Source organism: Heterodontus francisci, chromosome 28 (genome assembly GCF_036365525.1).
Source record: "Heterodontus francisci isolate sHetFra1 chromosome 28, sHetFra1.hap1, whole genome shotgun sequence".
Classification (NCBI taxonomy): domain Eukaryota; kingdom Metazoa; phylum Chordata; class Chondrichthyes; order Heterodontiformes; family Heterodontidae; genus Heterodontus; species Heterodontus francisci.
The window spans coordinates 21,358,973-21,379,241 of NC_090398.1; the positions used below are offsets into that span (position 1 = coordinate 21,358,973).

The 20,269-nt window shown below is 43.7% G+C and overlaps 1 protein-coding gene across 4 annotated transcripts in view; it reads right to left on the reverse strand.

Moving 5' to 3' along the window:
- LOC137345302 (NACHT, LRR and PYD domains-containing protein 3-like) overlaps positions 1-20,269 on the reverse strand; it is an 82,261-nt gene that overhangs the window by 39,064 nt on the left and 22,928 nt on the right. For all 4 annotated transcript variants that reach the window (XM_068008803.1, XM_068008801.1, XM_068008802.1 and 1 more), the window contains 3 exons: positions 12,416-12,582; positions 6,402-6,573; positions 6,231-6,296 (listed from right to left, as the gene is read on the reverse strand). In XM_068008803.1, coding sequence (XP_067864904.1) covers positions 6,231-6,296; positions 6,402-6,573; positions 12,416-12,582 — 405 coding nt within the window. The remainder of the gene's footprint in view (positions 1-6,230; positions 6,297-6,401; positions 6,574-12,415; positions 12,583-20,269) is intronic.

Sequence of the window (20,269 nt, forward strand, 5' to 3'; positions counted from 1 at the left end):
CATAAGGAAATTAGCCAATAACTAACTTCCCAGTCACTCTGACCATGGTCGTTTCCTCACATTCCTCCATGGATTACTGTTCTATTGTGTGAACATCTACATATATCCTCAGATTCGATCAAATACTTTCTAACGTCTCATTCTGTGCTGTGAAATTATATCGTTTCAATGTTTCACATTTCTCCACCTCTTCCCCTACTGTTTCAGAAGAGACAAATCAGCGGCAGGAAACTACTGGCCTTTCAGCTAGAAGAGATAAGAAGAGATGTCCTTTATATTCACGGGGTAAGGAAGGGACCAATAGAAATTCATAGCAGAGCTTCTGAAAAAAACAGCTTGTGCCAACAAATTTGGTGGAGATTTTTTTGAGGAAGTCACTAGGATAGTGGATGAGGGAAATATAGTGCACATTGTCGACTTGGACTTTGAGAAAGTCTTTGATAAGGTTCCTCACACTAGGTTACTTCAGAAGATGGAATCTTGATGTATCAGTAGTAGAAATTTGAAACTCTGGATTAGGAATTGTCTTCAATCCTGCAGCCAAAATGTTGTAATTAATGGATGTGATTCAGCTTGAAGACATGTTGCAAGTGACCGGTCCTAGACCTGCTATTTTTCACAGTCTGTATTAATGACCTGGACAGTGGTGTTGGGAGTATGGGAAGTAGGTTTGCAGATGACAATATCTGTGCAACGGTTAAGACGGTCGAGGAGGGCAATCAAATCCAAAGACATTTTTGATATGCTAGGGAAGTGGACCACACTTGGCCAATGGCATTTCATTTCATTAAATGTATTGCCACACACATTGGCTGGGCCAACAAAGAACACGGATATCATTTACAGGGAGCAATAATGAAGGAATGTGAGAGAGAAAAAAAAATCTTGGTGTTATTTTTCACAGATCACTGAAGGTTCATGACCAATGTAAAGAAATCATAGCTAAAACTACTAAAGTATTGGGTTGCATTCAAATAACTACTCAGTATAAAAGACAAGACACCACTTTGACACTGTCCACATCACTGGTCAGACCACATCTGGATACCGTGCCAAATTTTGGTCCCCCTGCACAGTGGATGATATCGTGTCATTGGAAAAATCCCACAGGACAGCTAAGGGAAACTGAGCTACTCAGACAAGCTCAAGGACTTTCGTCTATTTATTTTGGAGCAGCGTAGACTTACAGGCAACCTAATAGAGGTCTATTAAATAACCAAATGGCTGGATAGAGTCTCCATTGATAGATTATTCTAGTTCATCAGATTGAGAGGACCAGTAAACACAACGGAGTAAATTGTTGGAGCTGCGGGCTGACAGGTTCCCGGGTCCTGATGGACTTCTTCCCAGGATCTTACAAGAAGTGGCTAGTGAGATAGTTGATGAGATGTTTTGATTCTCCAAAATTCCCAAGATTCAGGGAAGGCTCCATTAGATTGGAAAATAGCCAATGTAACTCCTTTATTCAAAATGGGAGGGGGACAGAAAACAGGATACTACAGGCCAGACAGCTTAACATCTTTCATAGGGAAAATGTTAGAAGCTATTATTAAAGACATGATAGCAGGGCATTTAGAAAAATTCAAGGTAATCAGGCAGAGTCAATATGGTTTTGTAAAAAGGAAATCATCTGAACCCGAGGGGTACCAATATCCTGGGGGGGAGATTTGCTAGTGCTCTTCGGGGGGGTTTAAACTAATTCAGCAGGGGTATGGGAACATAAATTGTAGTTCCAGTGTACAGGATGTTGAGAGTAGTGAGGTCAGGGATAAGGTTACAAGGACGCAAGAGGGCACTGGCAAGCAAGAACTTGGTTTAAAGTGTATCTACTTCAATGCCAGGAGCATCCGGAATAAGGTGGGTGAGCTTGCAGCATGGGTTGGTACCTGGGATCTCGATGTTGTGGCCATTTCAGAGACATGGGTAGAGCAGGGACAGGAATGGATGTTGCAAGTTCCGGGATTTAGATGTTTCAGTAAGAACAGAGGGGATGGTAAAAGAGGGGGGGGGGGGGGGTGTGGCATTGTTAATCAAGGAGAGTATTATGGCGGCAGAAAGGGCATTTGAGGACTCGTCTACTGAGGTAGTATGGGCCGAGGTTAGAAACAGGAGAGGAGAGGTCACCCTGTTGGGAGTTTTCTATAGACCTCCGAATAGTTCCAGAGATGTAGAGGAAAGGATAGCGAAGATGATTCTCGACAGGGGCGAGAGTAACAGGGTAGTTGTTGTGGGGGACTTTAACTTTCCAAATATTGACTGGAAATACTATAGTTCGAGTACTTTAGATTGGTCAGTTTTTGTCCAGTGTGTGCAGGTGGGTTTTCTGACACAGTATGTAGACAGGCCAACCAGGGGCGATGCCACATTGGATTTGGTACTGGGTAATGAACCCGGCCAGGTGTTAGATTTAGATGTAGGTGAGCACTTTGGTGATAGTGATCACAGTTCGGTTAGGTTTACCTTAGCGATGGGCAGGGACAGGTTTATACCGCAGGGCAAGAATTATAGCTGGGGGAAAGGAAATTATGACGCGATTAGGCAAGATTTAGGATGCGTAGGATGGGGAAGGAAACTGCAGGGGATGGGCACAATCGAAATGTGGAGCTTATTCAAGGAGCAGCGACTGTGTGTCCTTGATAAGTATGTACCTGTCAGGCAGGGAGGAAGTTGTCGAGCGAGGGAGCCGTGGTTTACTAAAGAAGTTGAAGCGCTTGTCAAGAGAAGAAGAAGGCTGATGTTGGGATGAGACGTGAAGGCTCAGTTAGGGTGCTTGAGAGTTACAAGCTAGCCAGGAAGGATCTAAAGGGAGAGCTAAGAAGAGCGAGGAGAGGACACGAGAAGTCATTGGCGGATAGGATCAAGGAAAACCCTAAGGCTTTCAATAGGTATATCAGGAATAAAAGAATGACTAGAGTTAGATTAGGGCCAATCAAGGATAGTAGTGGGAAGCTGTGTGTGGAATCAGAGGAGATAGGGGAAGCGTTAAATGAATATTTTTCGTCAGTATTTACAGTAGAGAAAGAAAATGTTGTCGAGGAGAATACTGAGATTCAGGCTACTGGGCTAGATGGTATTGAGGTTCACAAGGAGGAAGTGTTAGCAATTTTGGAAAGTGTGAAAATAGATAAGTCCCCTGGGCAAGATGGGATTTATCCTAGGATTCTCTGGGAAGCCAGGGAGGAGATTGCAGAGCCTTTGTCCTTGATCTTTATGTCGTCATTGTCGACAGGAATAGTGCCGGAAGACTGGAAGATAGCAAATGTTGTCCCCTTGTTCAAGAAGGGGAGTAGAGACAGCCCTGGTAATTATAGACCTGTGAGCCTTACTTAGGTTGTGGGTAAAATGTTGGAAAAGGTTATAAGAGATAGGATTTATAATCATCTTGAAAAGAATAACTTCATTAGCGATAGTCAGCACGGTTTTGTGAAGGGTAGGCCGTGCCTCACAAACCTTATTGAATTTTCGAGAAGGTGACCAAACAGGTGGATGAGGGTAAAGCCGTGGATGTGGTGTATATGGATTTCAGTAAGGCGTTTGAGAAGGTTCCCTACGGTAGGCTATTGCAGAAAATACGGAAGTATGGGATTGAAGGTGATTTAGTGCTTTGGATCAGAAATTGGCTCGCTGAAAGAAGACAGAGGGTGGTGGTTGATGGCAAATGTTCATCCTGGAGTTTAGTTACTAGTGGTGTACTGCAAGGATCTGTTTTGGGGCCACTGCTGTTTGTCATTTTTATAAATGACCTGGATGAGGGTGTAGAAGGGTGGGTTAGTAAATTTGCGGATGACACGAAGGTCGGTGGAGTTGTGGATAGTGCCGAAGGATGTTGTAGGTTACAGATGGACATAGATAGGCTGCAGAGCTGGGCTGAGAGATGGCAAATGGAGTTTAATGCGGAAAAGTGTGAGGTGATTCACTTTGGCAGAAGTAACAGGAATGCAGAGTACTGGGCTAATGGGAAGATTCTTGGTAGTGTAGATGAGCAGAGAGATCTTGGTGTCCAGGGACATAAATCCCTGAAAGTTGCCACCCAGGTTAATAGAGCTGTTAAGAAGGCATATGGTGTGTTAGCTTTTATTAGTAGGGGGATCGAGTTTCGGAGCCACGAGGTCATGCTGCAGCTGTACAAAACTCTGGTGCGGCCGCACCTTGAGTATTGCATGCAGTTCTGGTCACCGCATTATAGGAAGGATGTGGAAGCTTTGGAAAGGGTGCAGAGGAGATTTACTAGGATGTTGCCTGGTATGGAGGGAAGGTCTTATGAGGAAAGGCTGAGGGCCTTGAGGTTGTTTTCGTTAGAGAGAAGGAGGAGGAGAGGTGACTTAATAGAGACATATAAGATAATCAGAGGGTTAGATAGGGTGGATAGTGAGAGTCTTTTTCCTCGGATGGTGATGGCAAACACGATGGGACATAGCTTTAAGTTGAGGGGTGATAGATATAGGACAGATGTCAGAGGACTTTCTTTACTCAGAGAGTAGTAGGGGCGTGGAACGCCCTGCCTGCAACAGTAGTAGACTCGCCAACTTTAAGGGCATTTAAGTGGTCATTGGATAGACATATGGATGAAAATGGAATAGTGTAGGTCAGATGGTTTCACAGGTCGGCGCAACATCGAGGGCCGAAGGGCCTGTACTGCGCTGTAATGTTCTATGTTCTATGTTTAACCAATTTATTGGAGTTCTTTGAGGGAGTAACATGTGCTATGGGTAAAGGGGTTCCGGTGCACTGGATACATTGCACTTAGATTTCCAGATGGCATTTGTTAAGGTGCCACATCAAAGGTTATTGCAGAAAATAAAAGCTCATGGTGTAGGTGGTAACATATTGGCATGGATAGAAGATTGGCTTGCTAACAGGAAACAGAGAGTAGGGATAAATGGGTCATTTTCTGATTGGAAAGATGTAACCAGTGGTGTGCCACAGGGATCAGTGCTGAAGCCAAAACTTTTTATAATTTATATAAATGACTTGGATGAAGGGACTAAAGGTATGGTTGCTAAATTTGCTGATGATGCAAAGATAGGGAGGAAATCAAGTTGTGAAGAGGACAGAAGGAGGCTACAAAGGGATATAAATAGGTTACCTGAGTGGACAAAGATCCAGCAAATGGAGTATAATGTGAGAAAATTTGAAATTGTCCTTTTTTCCAGGAAGAATAAAAAAGAAGCATATTATCTAAATGGTGAGAGATTTCAGAGCTCTGAGATGCAGAGGGATCTGAGTGTCCTACTGCATGAACTGGAAAAGGTTAGTATACAGATACAGCAAGTAATTCGAAAGTCCATAGAATGTTATTGTTTATTACGAGGAGAATTGAATGCTAAAGTAGGGAGGTTATTCTTCAGTTACACAGGGCATTGGTGAGACTGTATCTGGAGTACAGTGTACAGTAGTGGTCTCCTTATTTAAGGAAGGATGCACCTCTGCAATGTGCTACTGTCTGCTAAGCCTGTGTATACCTTCAAGAGGGAGCTGGACTGGTTCCTGACCGGGGCAGACATCTCATCATGTAGAAGGTCTTTATAGGTAAAATGTGGTCCATGTGATCTCCTGCATTGATTTCAATGGACTGGGGTCTGGGGGCGGTGGGGGTGCGGGCGGGCAGGTGGGTGTCAGAGATGAATATTACAGAGCACATTTTCCCATATTGGCTCTGGATGTTTCCATGTTTTTTCTTGACTGTGGGGGTGGTGTCTTTGGGGATAACGGGCGAGGGAGGGATGAAGTGTTTAGCCATAATGCTCGAGGCTTCGTGGAATGGGGTGGGTTTGATGGACCATCTGGTCTCTTCCTGCTCATCATTTCGGTGGGACATATTGCTCGGGATGCAGGGAACCCTTAACATCTGGGTCAAGGCACTGCTCTTTACTGTGAACCCAGAGCATCCGTGCAGCACACAGGAGGTTTGTATTAAGATTCACAGCTTATCAGGAACCTGCCAGATGTGTGTAAGATTTCAGAAATAATAATGATCAGCAGCTGGATTAAGTGAAATACAATGTTCACATATTTACAGGATATGACAGAAATCGTATGAATTGTAATTTGAATCTCTGCAGAATATTTGAGAATTGACAACAAATCCAAACGATGTTCAATCTTGTTTCTCCAGCCTTTGATTTTCTAATTCCCATATTCTGTCCATCTCTTAAACAAATGACTACAGTCAATCATTCTGATTCTCATAAGTGAAATAAACAGTTTGAAATCTCCATGTCATCACTTACCTTTCAGGTGACTGGGTATTTCAGATAAACCTCGTGCGATGTCCATATAATCAAATGAATCACAACCTGTTAAAATCAATTAATTTTCATGAAATCAGATTTGTGTAATATTATAGTAAATTCTGCAGTGTTTGAATCTGAAGTTAAATTCAGTGTGTGATTTTACCGTACCGAGTTCCTGTATTTCTTTCAGTATTTTGTACAACTTTGGTAACCTGTGGCACATTTTCACAAAGGATTTCCACATCAGCCTTCGAACCCGAGAGCCTTTCTCCATCACCAGATTTAGGACAAGTTTGGAACTGTCCGCCCGGTTTCCCTTCTCCACGAGCTCAGTGACTTTCTGTAAAGAATAATAATGAATATATGAATTCTCAGTTTTGAGCACAGAAAGCAGTCACTGGGCCGGGTACTGATCCATTCCGAACATGGGCTGAATATTCTGTAAAAATCTTGATTCAGACATTAATGGCAAATAAATGTGATGAAACTAAATTCAAAATCAGAATAGGGGCGGCACAGTGGCGCAGTGGTTAGCACTACAGCCTCACAGCTCCAGGGACCCGGGTTCGATTCTGGGTACTGCCTGTGTGGAGTTTGCAAGTTCTCCCTGTGTCTGTGTGGGTTTTCTCCGGGTGCTCCGGTTTCCTCCCACAAGCCAAAAGACTTGCAGGTTGGTGGGTAAATTGGCCATTATAAATTGTCACTAGTATAGGTAGGTGGTAGGGAAATATAGGGACAGGTGGGGATGTTTGGTAGGAATATGGTGTTAGTGTAGGATTAGTATAAATGGGTGGTTGATGGTCGGCACAGACTCGTTGGGCCGAAGGGCCTGTTTCAGTGCTGTATCTCTAATCTAAAGTATTGTTCTAGGAGAGTGAGGAATCACTGAGAATCTGCAGTATTTTAATGGGATTAGTTTTCTCTGTCCTTCAGTGTCCAACATGACATCAGATACTGATTGACAATATGATCCACTTGTTTCTCACACTTCTTTCCTGCGGTCACACTTTGTGATTTACTCAGAAATAAAACAGCAGTGAATCAGAACTCAAGTGACAGGGAAGGACGATTCTGAGCTGAGGGAAGCAGCGAGAAAACCATCTGAGAAATTATCACCAACCAATCGAAACAACCCCTGTTGATTTATCAGTCAGGAGAATCGACCAATAATTATAACACTGAAAATCCAATCACTCCATATATATTCCCCTCAGTAACTGAAATGCCAGATACTCAATGTTTTGTACACCCACTGCCAGCATGAAACCTCAGTAACCGGGAGAACATATCCAGCAATGGATAGTCAGGACTTCTATCAACAAATTACATTGAATATAGGACTTTTAATGTCAAGAAACAACCTAAGATGTTTCACAGAGACAGAATCAGACAACGGACCTGAGACAAAGCAGGATAAGTTGGCACAGGTGACCCAAACGTAACAAAAGCTAAGTTTTAAGAAGGAATGGGACGGGGATCGGTTTCAGGAGTGAATTTCAGTGCGTGGGACCCAGGATAACTGAAAGCTTGAGCACCAGTGGTGATGTGAAGGAAGGGCTGCACAAGAGGACAGGGTCAGAGCAATGGAAAATACCAGTGGTACCAGAACTGAAGGAGGTTACAGTGATAGGACGCATCGGGACCATCAAGTTATATAAATAGAAGGATAGGAATTTTAAACTGAAGGCCTGAGGGTTGGAAGCCATTCTAGGTATGTGAGCACACATGTGATATCAGAAATGGGACCTGGAGGGGACAGGGTACAGGCAGCAGACTCTGAGTAGCTGAAAATTACAGAGTGTGTAAGGTGGGAGGCCGGGCAGGAGAACATTGGAATAGTCGTGTCTGGAGGCATAGACGAGGGCTCAGCAGGAGATGGGCTGAAGTAGGGATAGAGACTGGCAGTGTTACATAGACAGAAGTAGGGGATCATTGTGATGGAGAGAATATCGGATATGGAGTTCAGATTGAGGGTGGATGCTGAAATCACAGACAGTCTGTCTTAGCCTCAGGCAGTGGCCAGCAGGAGTTGACAATGTGTCTGCACACGGACACCAGTGGTCCGTGGTTAAAAATGTTGAAGTCCGTGGTAATTGTAAATGTCTTGCTCCAAGCCTTCCCTCCAAATCCTGTCTATTGTCTCTGTTCTCTCCTTTTTTCCAATCCGACTAAAACTCTTTCCCTTTGTTTTCAGTCCAGACTCCAGTTACACTCGAACCACTACCCTGTTCTTTGTACAGATACTGAAGGATCCACTAATATTTTCACCTCTTCAGAACATTGTTTCAGATTCATGGTATTTGCCATTTTATCCTTTCTTTCCTATTTCCCAGTTTCTATCCTTTAACAATCTGCAATTTGAAGATCTAACATTGCAACAATTCTCAGTGGCAGCGTCGAAGCAAATTACATGTTGGGGTGTATTAACAGTGCAAGATTGAGCTGAAAGAATGAGATAATCCTGTCACTTCCGAAAATCATTCATGTGACTGCACTTAGATGACTGTGTATAATTCTGGTTGCCTCAGTACAAAACGATAATGTTGCTACTGAAAAGAGGAAGTAGAATAACTGAGAGAAGGGAGTGGTTGGAATTGAGGAACTATTGTGTAATCTGGGAATGTCCTCACTGGAAAAGAGAATGTTGAGAGGTGATATGATTGCTGTTTCACTTTGTCCAGTACAGTAGAAACAGAGGACACAGCCTGAGCTTCAAGGGGGGTAAATTCACAACTAATCTCTCATAACAATATTACAGAGTGAAGTCAGTCTGTAGGACACACTTCCTAGGGAAGTTGTAGTTAGTATTGATTCATTCAAATGTGAATTAGACAGATATATTTCAGAAAATAACATTTTGAGATGCACTATTAGTGTAATTTAAGATATGACAGTTTTTATTTATTCATTTCTGGGATGTGGATGCCTCTGGCATGGCCAGCATTTATTACCCATGAGAAGGTGGCGGTGAGCTGCCTTTCTGAACCGCTGCAGTCCATGTGTTGATGGTACACCCACACTGCTGTTAGAGTTCCAGGATTCTGACCCAGTGACAATGAAGGAATGACAATATATTTCCAAGTCAGGATGGTGTGTGACTTGGAGGGGAATTTGGAGGTGGTGGTGTTCCCGTGCACCTGCTTCCCTTATACTTCTAGGTGGTGCAGGTCATGGGTTTGAAATTGCTGTCGAAGGAGCTTTGATGAGTTACTGCAGTGCATCTTGTAGATGGTGCATACTGCTGTCACTGTGCGATGGTGAAGAGAGCGAATGTTTAAAGTGGTGGATGGGGTGCCAATCAAGCAAGCTGTTTTGTTCTGGATGGTGCCAGTTTCTTGAGTGTTGCTGGAGCCAAACTCATCCAGACAAGTGGAGAGTATTCCATTACACTCCTGATTTGTACCTTGGTACTTGTATGGCACGAATGTTACTTGCCATTTATCAGCCCAAGCCCAAATATTGTCCAGGTCTTTCTCTATGTGGGCACAGACTGCTTCATTATCTGAGGAGTTGCAAATGGAACTGAACACTGTGCAATCATCATCCACATTTCTGACATTATGATGGAGGGAAGGTCATCGCTGAGGCAACTGAAGATGTTTGTGCCGAGGACACTGCCCTGAGGAACTCCTGTAGTGATCTCCTGGGACTGAGATAATTGGCCTCCAAGAATCATGATCATCTTCCTTTGTGATAGATGTAGAGAGTTTTCCCCGATTCCCACTGACTTCAGTTTTGCTAGGGCTCCTTATTGCCACACTCGGTCAAATGTTGTCTTTATGTCAAGGGCCAACACTCTCTCCTTTCCTCTGGAATTTGGTTCTTTTATCCAGGTTGGACCAAGGCCGTAATGAGGTCTGGAGCCGGGTGACTGCGGTGGAATGCAAACTGAGCATCAATGAGCAGATTATTGGTAAGTTCCAATGAAGGGTCACTGACCCGAAATGTTAACTCGGCTTCTCTTTCCACAGATGCTGCCAGACCTGCTGAGTGGTTCCAGCATTTCTTGTTTTTATTTCAGATTTCCAGCATCCGCAGTATTTTGCTTTTATTATATTGGTAAGTGCCTCTTGAGAGCATTGTTGACACCTTCTATCACTTTGCTGATGATTGCGAGTACCCTGTGGGGCAGTAATCGACTGGATTGGATTTGTCCTGCTTTTTGTGGAGCAGGACATACCTGGACAATTCTTCCAATTTGTCAGGCAGCTGCCAGTGTTGGAACAGCTTCCTAGAGATGTGGTTACTTCTTCAGCACTGCAGATGTGATATCGTCGGGGCCCATAGACTTTGCTGTGTCCAGTGCACTCAGCCATTCCTTTTATCACATAGGGTAAATCAAACTGGCTGAAGATTGGCATCTGTGATGGTGTGGACCTCAGGAGGAGGCCGAGATGGATCATCTACTTGAAACTTTTGGCTGAAGATGGCTGCGAATGCTTCAGCTTTGTTTTTTGCACTCTGGGCTCCGCCATTATGGACGATGCAGATGTTTGTGGAACGTCCTCTTCAGTTAGTTGTTTAATTGTCCTGCACTATATGACTGGGTGTGACAGGACTGTAAAGTTTTATGATTTATTGGTTGTGGGATCGCTTGTCTGTTTACAGCATGCCACTTCTGCTGTTCAGCATGTAGTCCTGTGATGTAGCTTCACTATGTTGGCACCTCAATTTCAGTTTGCCTGGTGCTGCTCCTGACATGCTCTCCTACTCTCCTCATTGAACCAGAGTTGGTCCCCTGGCTTGATGGTAATGGTAAAGTGAGGGATACGACAGGCCATGAGGTCACAGAATGTAGTGAAATATAATTCTGCTGCTGCTCGTGGCTCCCTCATGGATGCTCAGTTTTAGATGATAGATCTATTCTGTATCATCACATTTACAACGGTGGTAGTGCACACAACATGATCGAGGAGTCTTCAGTTCCCAAACGTGACTTAGTCTCCACAGGGACTGTGTGGTGATCACTCCGACCAATACAGTCATGGACAGATACATCTGCGACAGGTAGATGGGTCAGGACAAGTAGATTTTTTTCCTTGTGTTGGTTCTTTCGCCATCCTCTGCATGCCCTGTCTGCCAGATATGTCCTTCAGGATTGGCCAGCTCGGTCAGGAGTGATTCTACTGTGCCACTCTTGACGGACATTAAAGATTCCCCACCCTCACCCCCTCCAGAGTAAATTCTGGGCCCTTGCTTCTTCCACGTGACATGAAGGAATACAGATTCATCAACTGAGGGAGGACAATAATCAGAAAGTGGTTTCCTCGTCCATGTCTGACCTCAGGTCATGAGATTTCACGGGATCCAGAGTCAATGTTGAGGTCTCTCGTGGCCAACCCTGTTTACTGTATATCACTGGACCAGCATCTCCCATCGTTCTGTCTGGTGGGAAAGGACATACCTAGGAATAGTGATGGAGAGTCTGGGATGTTGATTAATGGTTAGACTCAATCATACCTAGATCAGGCTGTTGCTTAACTAAACTGTGGGATAAGTTCTTTCAATTTTTTTCCAAGTCTCCAGATGTTACTGAGGAATTAGGAGGGTCAACTGGCTGTGTAACTGAATACGATTCTGGTCGGTCCACCTGGTTTTACTATTATACTTTTTTGTAGCAGTTTGAGTGGCTCCCTAGGCCATTTCAAAGGGCAGTTAAGAGTCAACCACACCACTGTGTCTGGAGTCACAGGTAGGCCAGACTGGATAAGGATGGCAGGTTTTCTTCCCTAAAGGATGTTACTGAACCAGCTGGGTTTTGACAAATATCCAATATTATTTAATGAATTCAAACTCACAAACTGCCACAGTGAGATTTGAGCTCAGGTGTCTGGATTATTGGTCCAGATCTCTGGTATAACAATCCAGTAACATGATCACTATGTCACTGGACCCAAACGTGGTGAGTGTAACACGCTTGAAAGGAACAGGTGACTTTAGACCTCTGGTTCCCAAAGCTCTCTACCTCTGGGCTTTTCCACATACCTGGGTCTGTTGTAGACTAGCTGATAGAGATCAGTTAACAATTAACCACTCCATTATCAGTGCAGTATGTGATTGCCCAAATGTTAGAAGGTGAGTCAGCCTTGGTCATTTTTTACCCAGCATTTCCTTTGTTCCCATGTTACTATATTCTATCAGTTCTGTGACGTTAGAATAAATTCTGTATCCCTCCCACTTACTTGATACTCCTGTCCAGTGAAATGGTCCTCGCCTATTAATATGAGACTGAGTCCCTCCACCCCTTCTTCAATCGCCTGTTCTAGTCTGTCCCGGTAGAATTTCATCAACTTGGACAGCTGGTAATCGTCACACTTTGTCAGGAAATCAGTGATTGTGGAGTTCGGATCTGTGAACACAAATGGAGAAAACTAAACACATTATCGGTATTCTATCCGGAATGTTACATTTCCTCTGATACCAAACAGCTGAAACCTCCTGTGAGTCACATTACCAAACAACTTCTGAAAACAGAGAAACACCACATGTATCACATTCCACTGACCTGTAAAGTCAATTCTTAAAAACAGGGGACAAGTTTGTCAAACATGACTTACCTTCAACTTATCAGCTCCTGATCCCCAAACAATCCCCTGTATCTCTAAATGGTCACTAGATCAAAACTGAAACACAGACTCCAGGAGTTTTCCCACAACTCCGGCCTCCCCCTGCATCTTATCTCCATTCTCAATAGTCTGCAAAACCGATGAAGAAATGTGCTGTTTTCCTTTCTGTTCTTTAAATGTATACCTATTGATTCCTTCGAGGGAACAGGAGTAGGTCATTTAGCCCCTCGAGCCTGTTCCATCATTCAGTGATATCCTGGCTGATTTGTGATCTAATTCTATATACCCCACTTTCCCTCACATCCTTTAATACCCCTGGTTAACAAGAAGTTATCAATCTCAGATTTAAAATCAACAATTGAAATGGCATCACTTGTTGTTTGTGGAAGAGAGTTCCTTTGTGTGTAGAAGTGTTGTGTAATTTCACTCCTGAAAGGACTGGTTCTAATTTTTTGACTATGTCTCCTAGTCCTAGACTCCATATTTCATTGAAATAGTTTCTCTCTATTGACCCCATCTCTTCCCCTTAATATCTTGAAAATTTTGATCAAATCACCCCTTAACTTTGCAAAAAACAGGGGTTACAAGCCTAGTTTGTGTAAACTCTTCTCATAATGTAACCTTGGAATCCAGATATCATTCTGATAAATCTACTCTATACTCCTTCCAAGGATAATAAATCCTTCCTCAGGTTTGGTGCCCAGAACTGAACACAGTTCTCCAGGTGTGGTCTAACCAGGGCTCTGTATATCTGTAGTGTAACTTCTACCCCCTTGTATTCTTGTCCTCTAGATATAAAGGCCAGTATTCCATTAGCCTTTTTGATTATTGTACCTGTTCATGACATTTTAATGATCAATGGATTTCCAAGTTTCTTTGGACCTTCACTGTTTCTAGCTTTTTGCCATTTGGAAAGTACAGTTCTATTCATTTTAGAAAGTTGATGACCTCACATTTGCCTATACTGAAATCCATTTGCCACAGTTTTGTCTATTTACGGGATAATGAGCAAGTAATCTGATTGGCAGGATATGACTAGTGGTGTCCTGCAAGTTGTGTATTGGGACCTCAACTATTCACTGCCTTTACTAACAACTTAGATAACAGATTAGAAAGCCACATATCCAGGTTTACTGATGACACAAAGATATGTGGCATTATAAGCAGTGTAGATGGAAGCAGAATATTACAATCATCAGCAAAGTTATGGAAGGTATCATTGACGGTTCTGATGTTCAGTTTGGTTTCCACCAGAACCGCTCGGCTCCTGACCTCATTACAGCCATGGTCCAAACATGGACAAACAAGCTGAACTCCAGAGGTGAGGTGACAGTGACTGGCCTTGACATCAAGGCAGCATTTGATCGAGTGTGGCCTTAGGGGTATAAACTGGTTCTGCATCACAAATTTTTTTTAACACCTCCCACTGATTCGCTATCATTTTACCCATGAACAGATTTGCCAGTTTACTGTTGACAATCTCTGTCTCATCAAATTGAAGTCAGCCTTACCTAAATCTGGAATTTTAGCAGCTGCTTCGCACTTCTCCCTTTCAAATCACTAATTCAACTCAATCATATTATTATCACTATTACATAAATGTTCACGCACTGTTAGGTTGCACCATAGGCTGCAGGAGTTCCTCAGGGAAGTGTCCCAGGCCCAACCATCTTCAACCCCTCATCAATGACCCTTCCTCCATCATAAGGACAGGAGTGGGGATGTTCGCTGATGATTACACTGTGTTCAGTACCATTCGCAACTCCTCAGATACTGTAGCAGTCCATGCCCGCAGGCGAGACCTGGACAACATTCAGGCTTAGGCTGTAAATGGCAAGTAACATTCACACCAGGCAAGCACCAGGCAATGGCCATCTCCAACAAGAGAGAATCTAACCACCACCCATTGATGAACACACCACCCCGCACCCACCCCACACCCACCCCACCACCATCAACATCCTGGGAGTTACCATTGACCAGAAATTGAACTGGAGCAGCTACATAAATACTGTAGCTACAAGAGCAGGTCGGAGGCTGCGAATTCTGCAGCGAGTAACTCACCCCCTGAAACCCCAAAGCTTGTCCAGTGTCTACAATCAGGAATCTGATGGAATATTCTCCACTTGCTAGGATGAGTGTAGCTCCAACAACACTCAAGAAGTTCGATACATCCAAGACAAAGCAGTCAGATTGATCAACACCTCATCCACCACTTTAAACATTCACTCCCTCCATCACCAGTGTACACTGGCAGCAGTGTGTACCATCTAAAAGATGCACTACAGTAACCACTCCCTCCTCAAAAAATCCATCTCCAGCCTCCCTTTTCTCTCCAAAATCCTTGGACATGTTGTCGTGCCCATCTTTCCTGGAAATCCATGTCTGAATCCCTCCAATCAAATTTCCACCAGTGCCACAGTACTGAAACAGCTTTTATCACAGTCACTAATAACATGCTCTGTGACTCTGACAGTGGTAAATGATTTACTGTAATCCTTCTTAACCTGTCTGCAGCCTTTGACACAGTTGGCCACAACATCCTCCTCCATCGGCCAGCTGGGTGGAAATGTGTCAGTGGTTCCTGGTTTAATTCTTATCTATCAAATAATAGTCAGAGAATCACTGGCATTGGCTTCTCTTCCTGCTCCCACACCGTTACCTCTGGAGTCACCCAATGATCTATCATTGGTCTCCTTCTATTTCTCATCAATCGACTGCCCCTCAGTGACGTCAACCAAAAACATAGGATTAGGCTTCACATATACATTGAAAAGTAAATGTTTGGCTAAGAGAAATGTGGGTCCATTACAGGCAGAGTCTGGAGAATTTATCATGGGGAACAGAGAAATGGCAGAGAAGCTAATTGATTACTTTGTGTCTGTCTTCATTAAGGAAGATACAAGAAATCTCCCAGAATTAGAGATCCAAGGGATTAGGGGGAATGAGGAATTGAAGGAAATTAGTATTCATATTAATAAGAAGGTTTCATTGGAGAACTTAATGGGGCTGAAGGTCGATAAGTCCCCAGAACCTAATATTCTACATGCAAGAGTGTTGAAAGAGGTAGCTCTGGAGATAGTGGATGCATTGGTGATCATCTTGCAAAATTCTATGGATTCTGGAGCAGTTCCTGCAGATTGGAAGGTCGCAAATGTCAACCCACTATTTAAGAAGGGAGGAAGAGAGAAAACAGGGAATTACAGACCTGTTCGCCTTACATCAGTCATGGGGAAAATGCTAGTATCTATTGTAAAAGATACGATAAAATGGACACTTGTACAATAAAGATCTGATTGGGCATAGTCAACATGGATAGATGAATGGGAAATCATGTTTGATGAACCTGTTAGAGTTTTTTGAGGATGTTACTAACAGAATTGATAAAGGGAGTCGGTGGATGTGGTATATGTGGAGTTCAGAAGGCTTTTGATAAAGTTCCCCACAAGAGATTCGTTAGCAAAATTAAAGCACATGAAATAACAGGTAATATACTGGCATGGATTAAGGATTGGTTAACTGGCAGAAAGCAGAGACGAGGAATAAACGGGTCATTCTCGTGTTGGCAGGCTGTGACTAGTGGTGTACAGCAGGGATCAGTGCTTGGGCCCCAGCTGTTCACAATATATATCAATGATTTGGATGTGGGGACTAAATGTAATATTTCCAAGTTCACGGATGACACAAAACTAGCTGGGAATGTTTGTTTTGAGGAAGATGCAAAGTGGCTTCAAAGGAATTTGGACAGACTTATTGTGTGGGCAAGAACGTGGCAGATGGAATATAATGTGGAAACATGTGAGGTTATCCACTTTAGTCGGAGGAATGGATGTAGAAAGTATTCCTTAAATGGTAAGAGATTAGAAAGTGTAGATGTACAAAGGGACCTGGGTGTCCTTGTCAATAAGTCACTGAAAGCTAACATGCAGGTGCAGCAAGCAATTAGGAAGGCTAATGGTCTGATAGTCTTTATCGCAAGAAGATTTGAGTACAGGAGTAGTGAAGTCTTGCTTCAATTATATAGAACCTTGGTTAGACTGCACCTGGAGTACTGTGTGCAGTTTTGGTCCTCTTCCCTTAGGATGGATATTGCTGCCAGAGAGGGAGTGCAACAAAGATTAACCAGACTTGCTGCCGGGATGGTGGGACTGTCCTGTGAAGAGAGACTGGGGAAACTGGGCCTGTATTCTCCAGAGTTTTGAAGAATGAGAGGTGATCTCATTGAAACCGACAAAATACTTAAAGGGATAGACAGGGTAGATGCAGCTAAGATGTTTCCCCTGGTTGGGAAGTCTAGAACCAGGGGACAGAATTTCAAAATAAGGGCGAAGCCACTTAGGACAGAGATGAGGAGAAATTTCTTTACTCAGAGAGTTGTGAATCTTTGGAATTCTCTGCCCCAGAAAGCTGTGGAAGCTCAGTCATTGAGTATGTTTAAAGCAAAGATTGACAGATTTCTAAATACAAATGACATAATGGGATATGGGGATAGTGTGCGATAAGGGCATTGAAGTGGATGAGCAGCCATGATCATACAGAATTGTGGGGCAGGCTCGATGGACTGAATAGCCTCCACCCGCTCCTATGTTCTTGTCAATGACACCCATATTTTCCTTTCCACTATTCCTAAACTCTGTCGCTCCTATCCTAACTCACACCAAGTCTCATTTCGCCATCACCTGTAGTCACTGATATACATTGCCTTCCAGTCCGACAACACCTCAATTTTAAAATCCTCATCTTTCCTTTTCAAATCCCTCCACAACCTCCCCCTTCCTATCTCTGTAACCTACTCCAGTTTACAAGCCTTCAATACCTCTGCACTCCTCCAAATCTGGCACATTGTGCAGCCTGATTTTAAATGTTCCACCATTGGTAGCAGTGCCTTCAGCTACCAAGGCCCTAAACTCTGGAATTCTCTTCCTAATCTTCTCCACTGCACTAGCACTCTCTCCTCCTTTAAGATTCTCCTTAAAACCGACCTCTTTGACCAAGCTTTGGTCCCAGAGTCATACAGCACAGAAACAGGCCCTTCGGTCCATCGTGTCTGTGCCAGTCACAAAGCACCCAACTATTCTCATCCCACTTTCCAGCACTTGGCCCATAGCCCTATGTGCTATGCCGTTTCAAGTGCTCATCTAAATACTTCTTAAATGTTGTGAGGGTCCCTGCCTCCACCAGCTCTTCAGGCAGTGCGTTCCAGATTCCAATCACCCTCTGGGTGAAAAAATGTTTTCTCAAATCTCCTCTAAACCTCCTGCCTCTTACCTTAAATCTATGCCCCCTGGTTCTTGACCCCTCCACTAAGGGAAAAAGTTTCCTCCTATCTAACCTATCAATGCCCCTCATAATCTTGTACACCTCAATCATGTCCCCCCTCAGCCTTCTCTGCTCAAAGGAAAACAACCCTAGCCTTTTCAGTCTCTCTTCATAGCTGAAATGCTCCAGCCCAGGCAACATCCTGGTGAATCTCCTCTGCACCCTCTCCAGTGCAATCACATCTTCCTATAGTGTGGTAACCAGAACTGTACACAGTACTCCAGCTGTGGCCTAACTAGCGTTTTATACAGCTCCATCATAACCCCCCTCCTCTTATATTCTATGCCTCGGCTAATAAACACAAATATCCCATATGCCTTCCTCACTACCTTATCTACCTGTGCTGCTGCCTTCAGTGATCTATGGACAAGTGCACCAAGGTCCCTCTGACTTTCTGTACTTCCTAGGGTCCGACCATCCATTGTGTATTCCCTTGCCTATTTAGTCCTACCAAAATGCATTACCTCACACTTTTCAGGATTAAATTCCATTTGCCACTGCTCCGCCCATTTTACCAACCCATCTATATCTCCCTGTAATCTAAGGATTTCCTCCTCACTATTTACAACACCACCAATTTTCGTGTCATCTGTGAACTTACTGTTCATACCTCCTATATTCACATCTAAATCATTAATGTACACTTCAAACAGCAAGGGTCCCAGCACCGATCCCTGTGGTAGACCACTGGTCACAGGCTTACAATCGCAAAAACAGCGCTCGACCATCACCCTCTGCCTCCTGCCACTAAGCCAATTTTGGATCCAATTTGCCAAATTGCTCTGGCTCCCGTGGGCTCTTACCTTCTTAACCAATCTCCCATGCGGGACCTTATCAAAAGCTATACTGAAATCCATGTATACTACATCAACTGCTTTCCCTTCATCGACACATCTAGTCACCTCCTCGAAAAATTCAATCAAGTTAGTTAGACACGATCTCCCCCTGACAAAGCCATGCTGACTATCCCTGATTATTCCCTGCCTCTCCAAGTGGAGATTAATCCTGTCCCTCGGAACTTTTTCCAATATTTTCCCAACCACTGATGTTCGACTCACTGGCCTGTAATTACCTGGTTTATCCCTACAACCCTTCTTGAATAATGGTGCCACATTCGCTGTCTTCCAGTCCTCTGGTACCTCTCATGTGGCCAGAGAGCATTTGAAAATTTGTGACAAAGCCCCTGCTATCTCCTCCCTTGCCTCACATAACAGACTGGGATACATCTCATCTGGGCCTGAGGATTTATCCACTTTTAAGCCTGCTTAAACAGCTAATATTTCCTCCCTTTCAATGCTCATATATTCAAGTATATCACAATCCCCCTCCCTAATCTCTACATCTACATCATCCTTCTCCACAGTGAACACCGATGAAAAATAATCATTTAAAACCTCACCTATGTCCTATGGCTCCACACACAGTTTGCCACCTTGGTCCCTAATGGGCCCTACTCTTTCCCTGGTTATCCTCTTACCCTTAATATACTTATAAAATACCTTGGGATTTTCGTTTATCTTGCCCGCCGTGTTTTTCATGCCCCCTCTTCACTCTCCTAATTACTTTTCTAAGAGCCACCCTAAACTTTCTATACTCCTCTAGTGCCTCCGCTGTTTTCAGAGCTTGGGATCTGCAGTAAGCCTCCTTTTTTTTCCTGATCCAATCCTTTATATCCCTTGACATCCAGGATTCCCTGGGCCTGTTGGTCCGACCCTCCACCTTATCAGGTACAGGTTGGCTCTGGACGCTCACAATTTCCTCTTTGAATGACTCCCATGGATATGACGTAGACTTTCCTACAAGTAGCTGCTCCCAGTTCACTTTGGCCAGATCCTGTTTTATCAAATTGAAATCGGCCTTCCCCCAATTCAGTACCTTTATTTCTGGTCCATCTTTGTCCTTTTCCATAACTACCTTAAATCTTACAGAGTTATGGTCACTATCCCCGAAATGCTCCCCCAATGACACTTCTCCCACTTGACTGGCTTCATTCCCGAGGATTCAGTCCAGTACTGCCCCTTCCCATGTAGGACATTCTACATACTGTCTCAAAAAGCTCTCCTGTATGCATTTTAAGAATTCCGCCCCTTTTAAGCCTTTTACACTAAGACGATCCCAGTTAATATTGGGGAAGTTGAAATCCCCTACTAT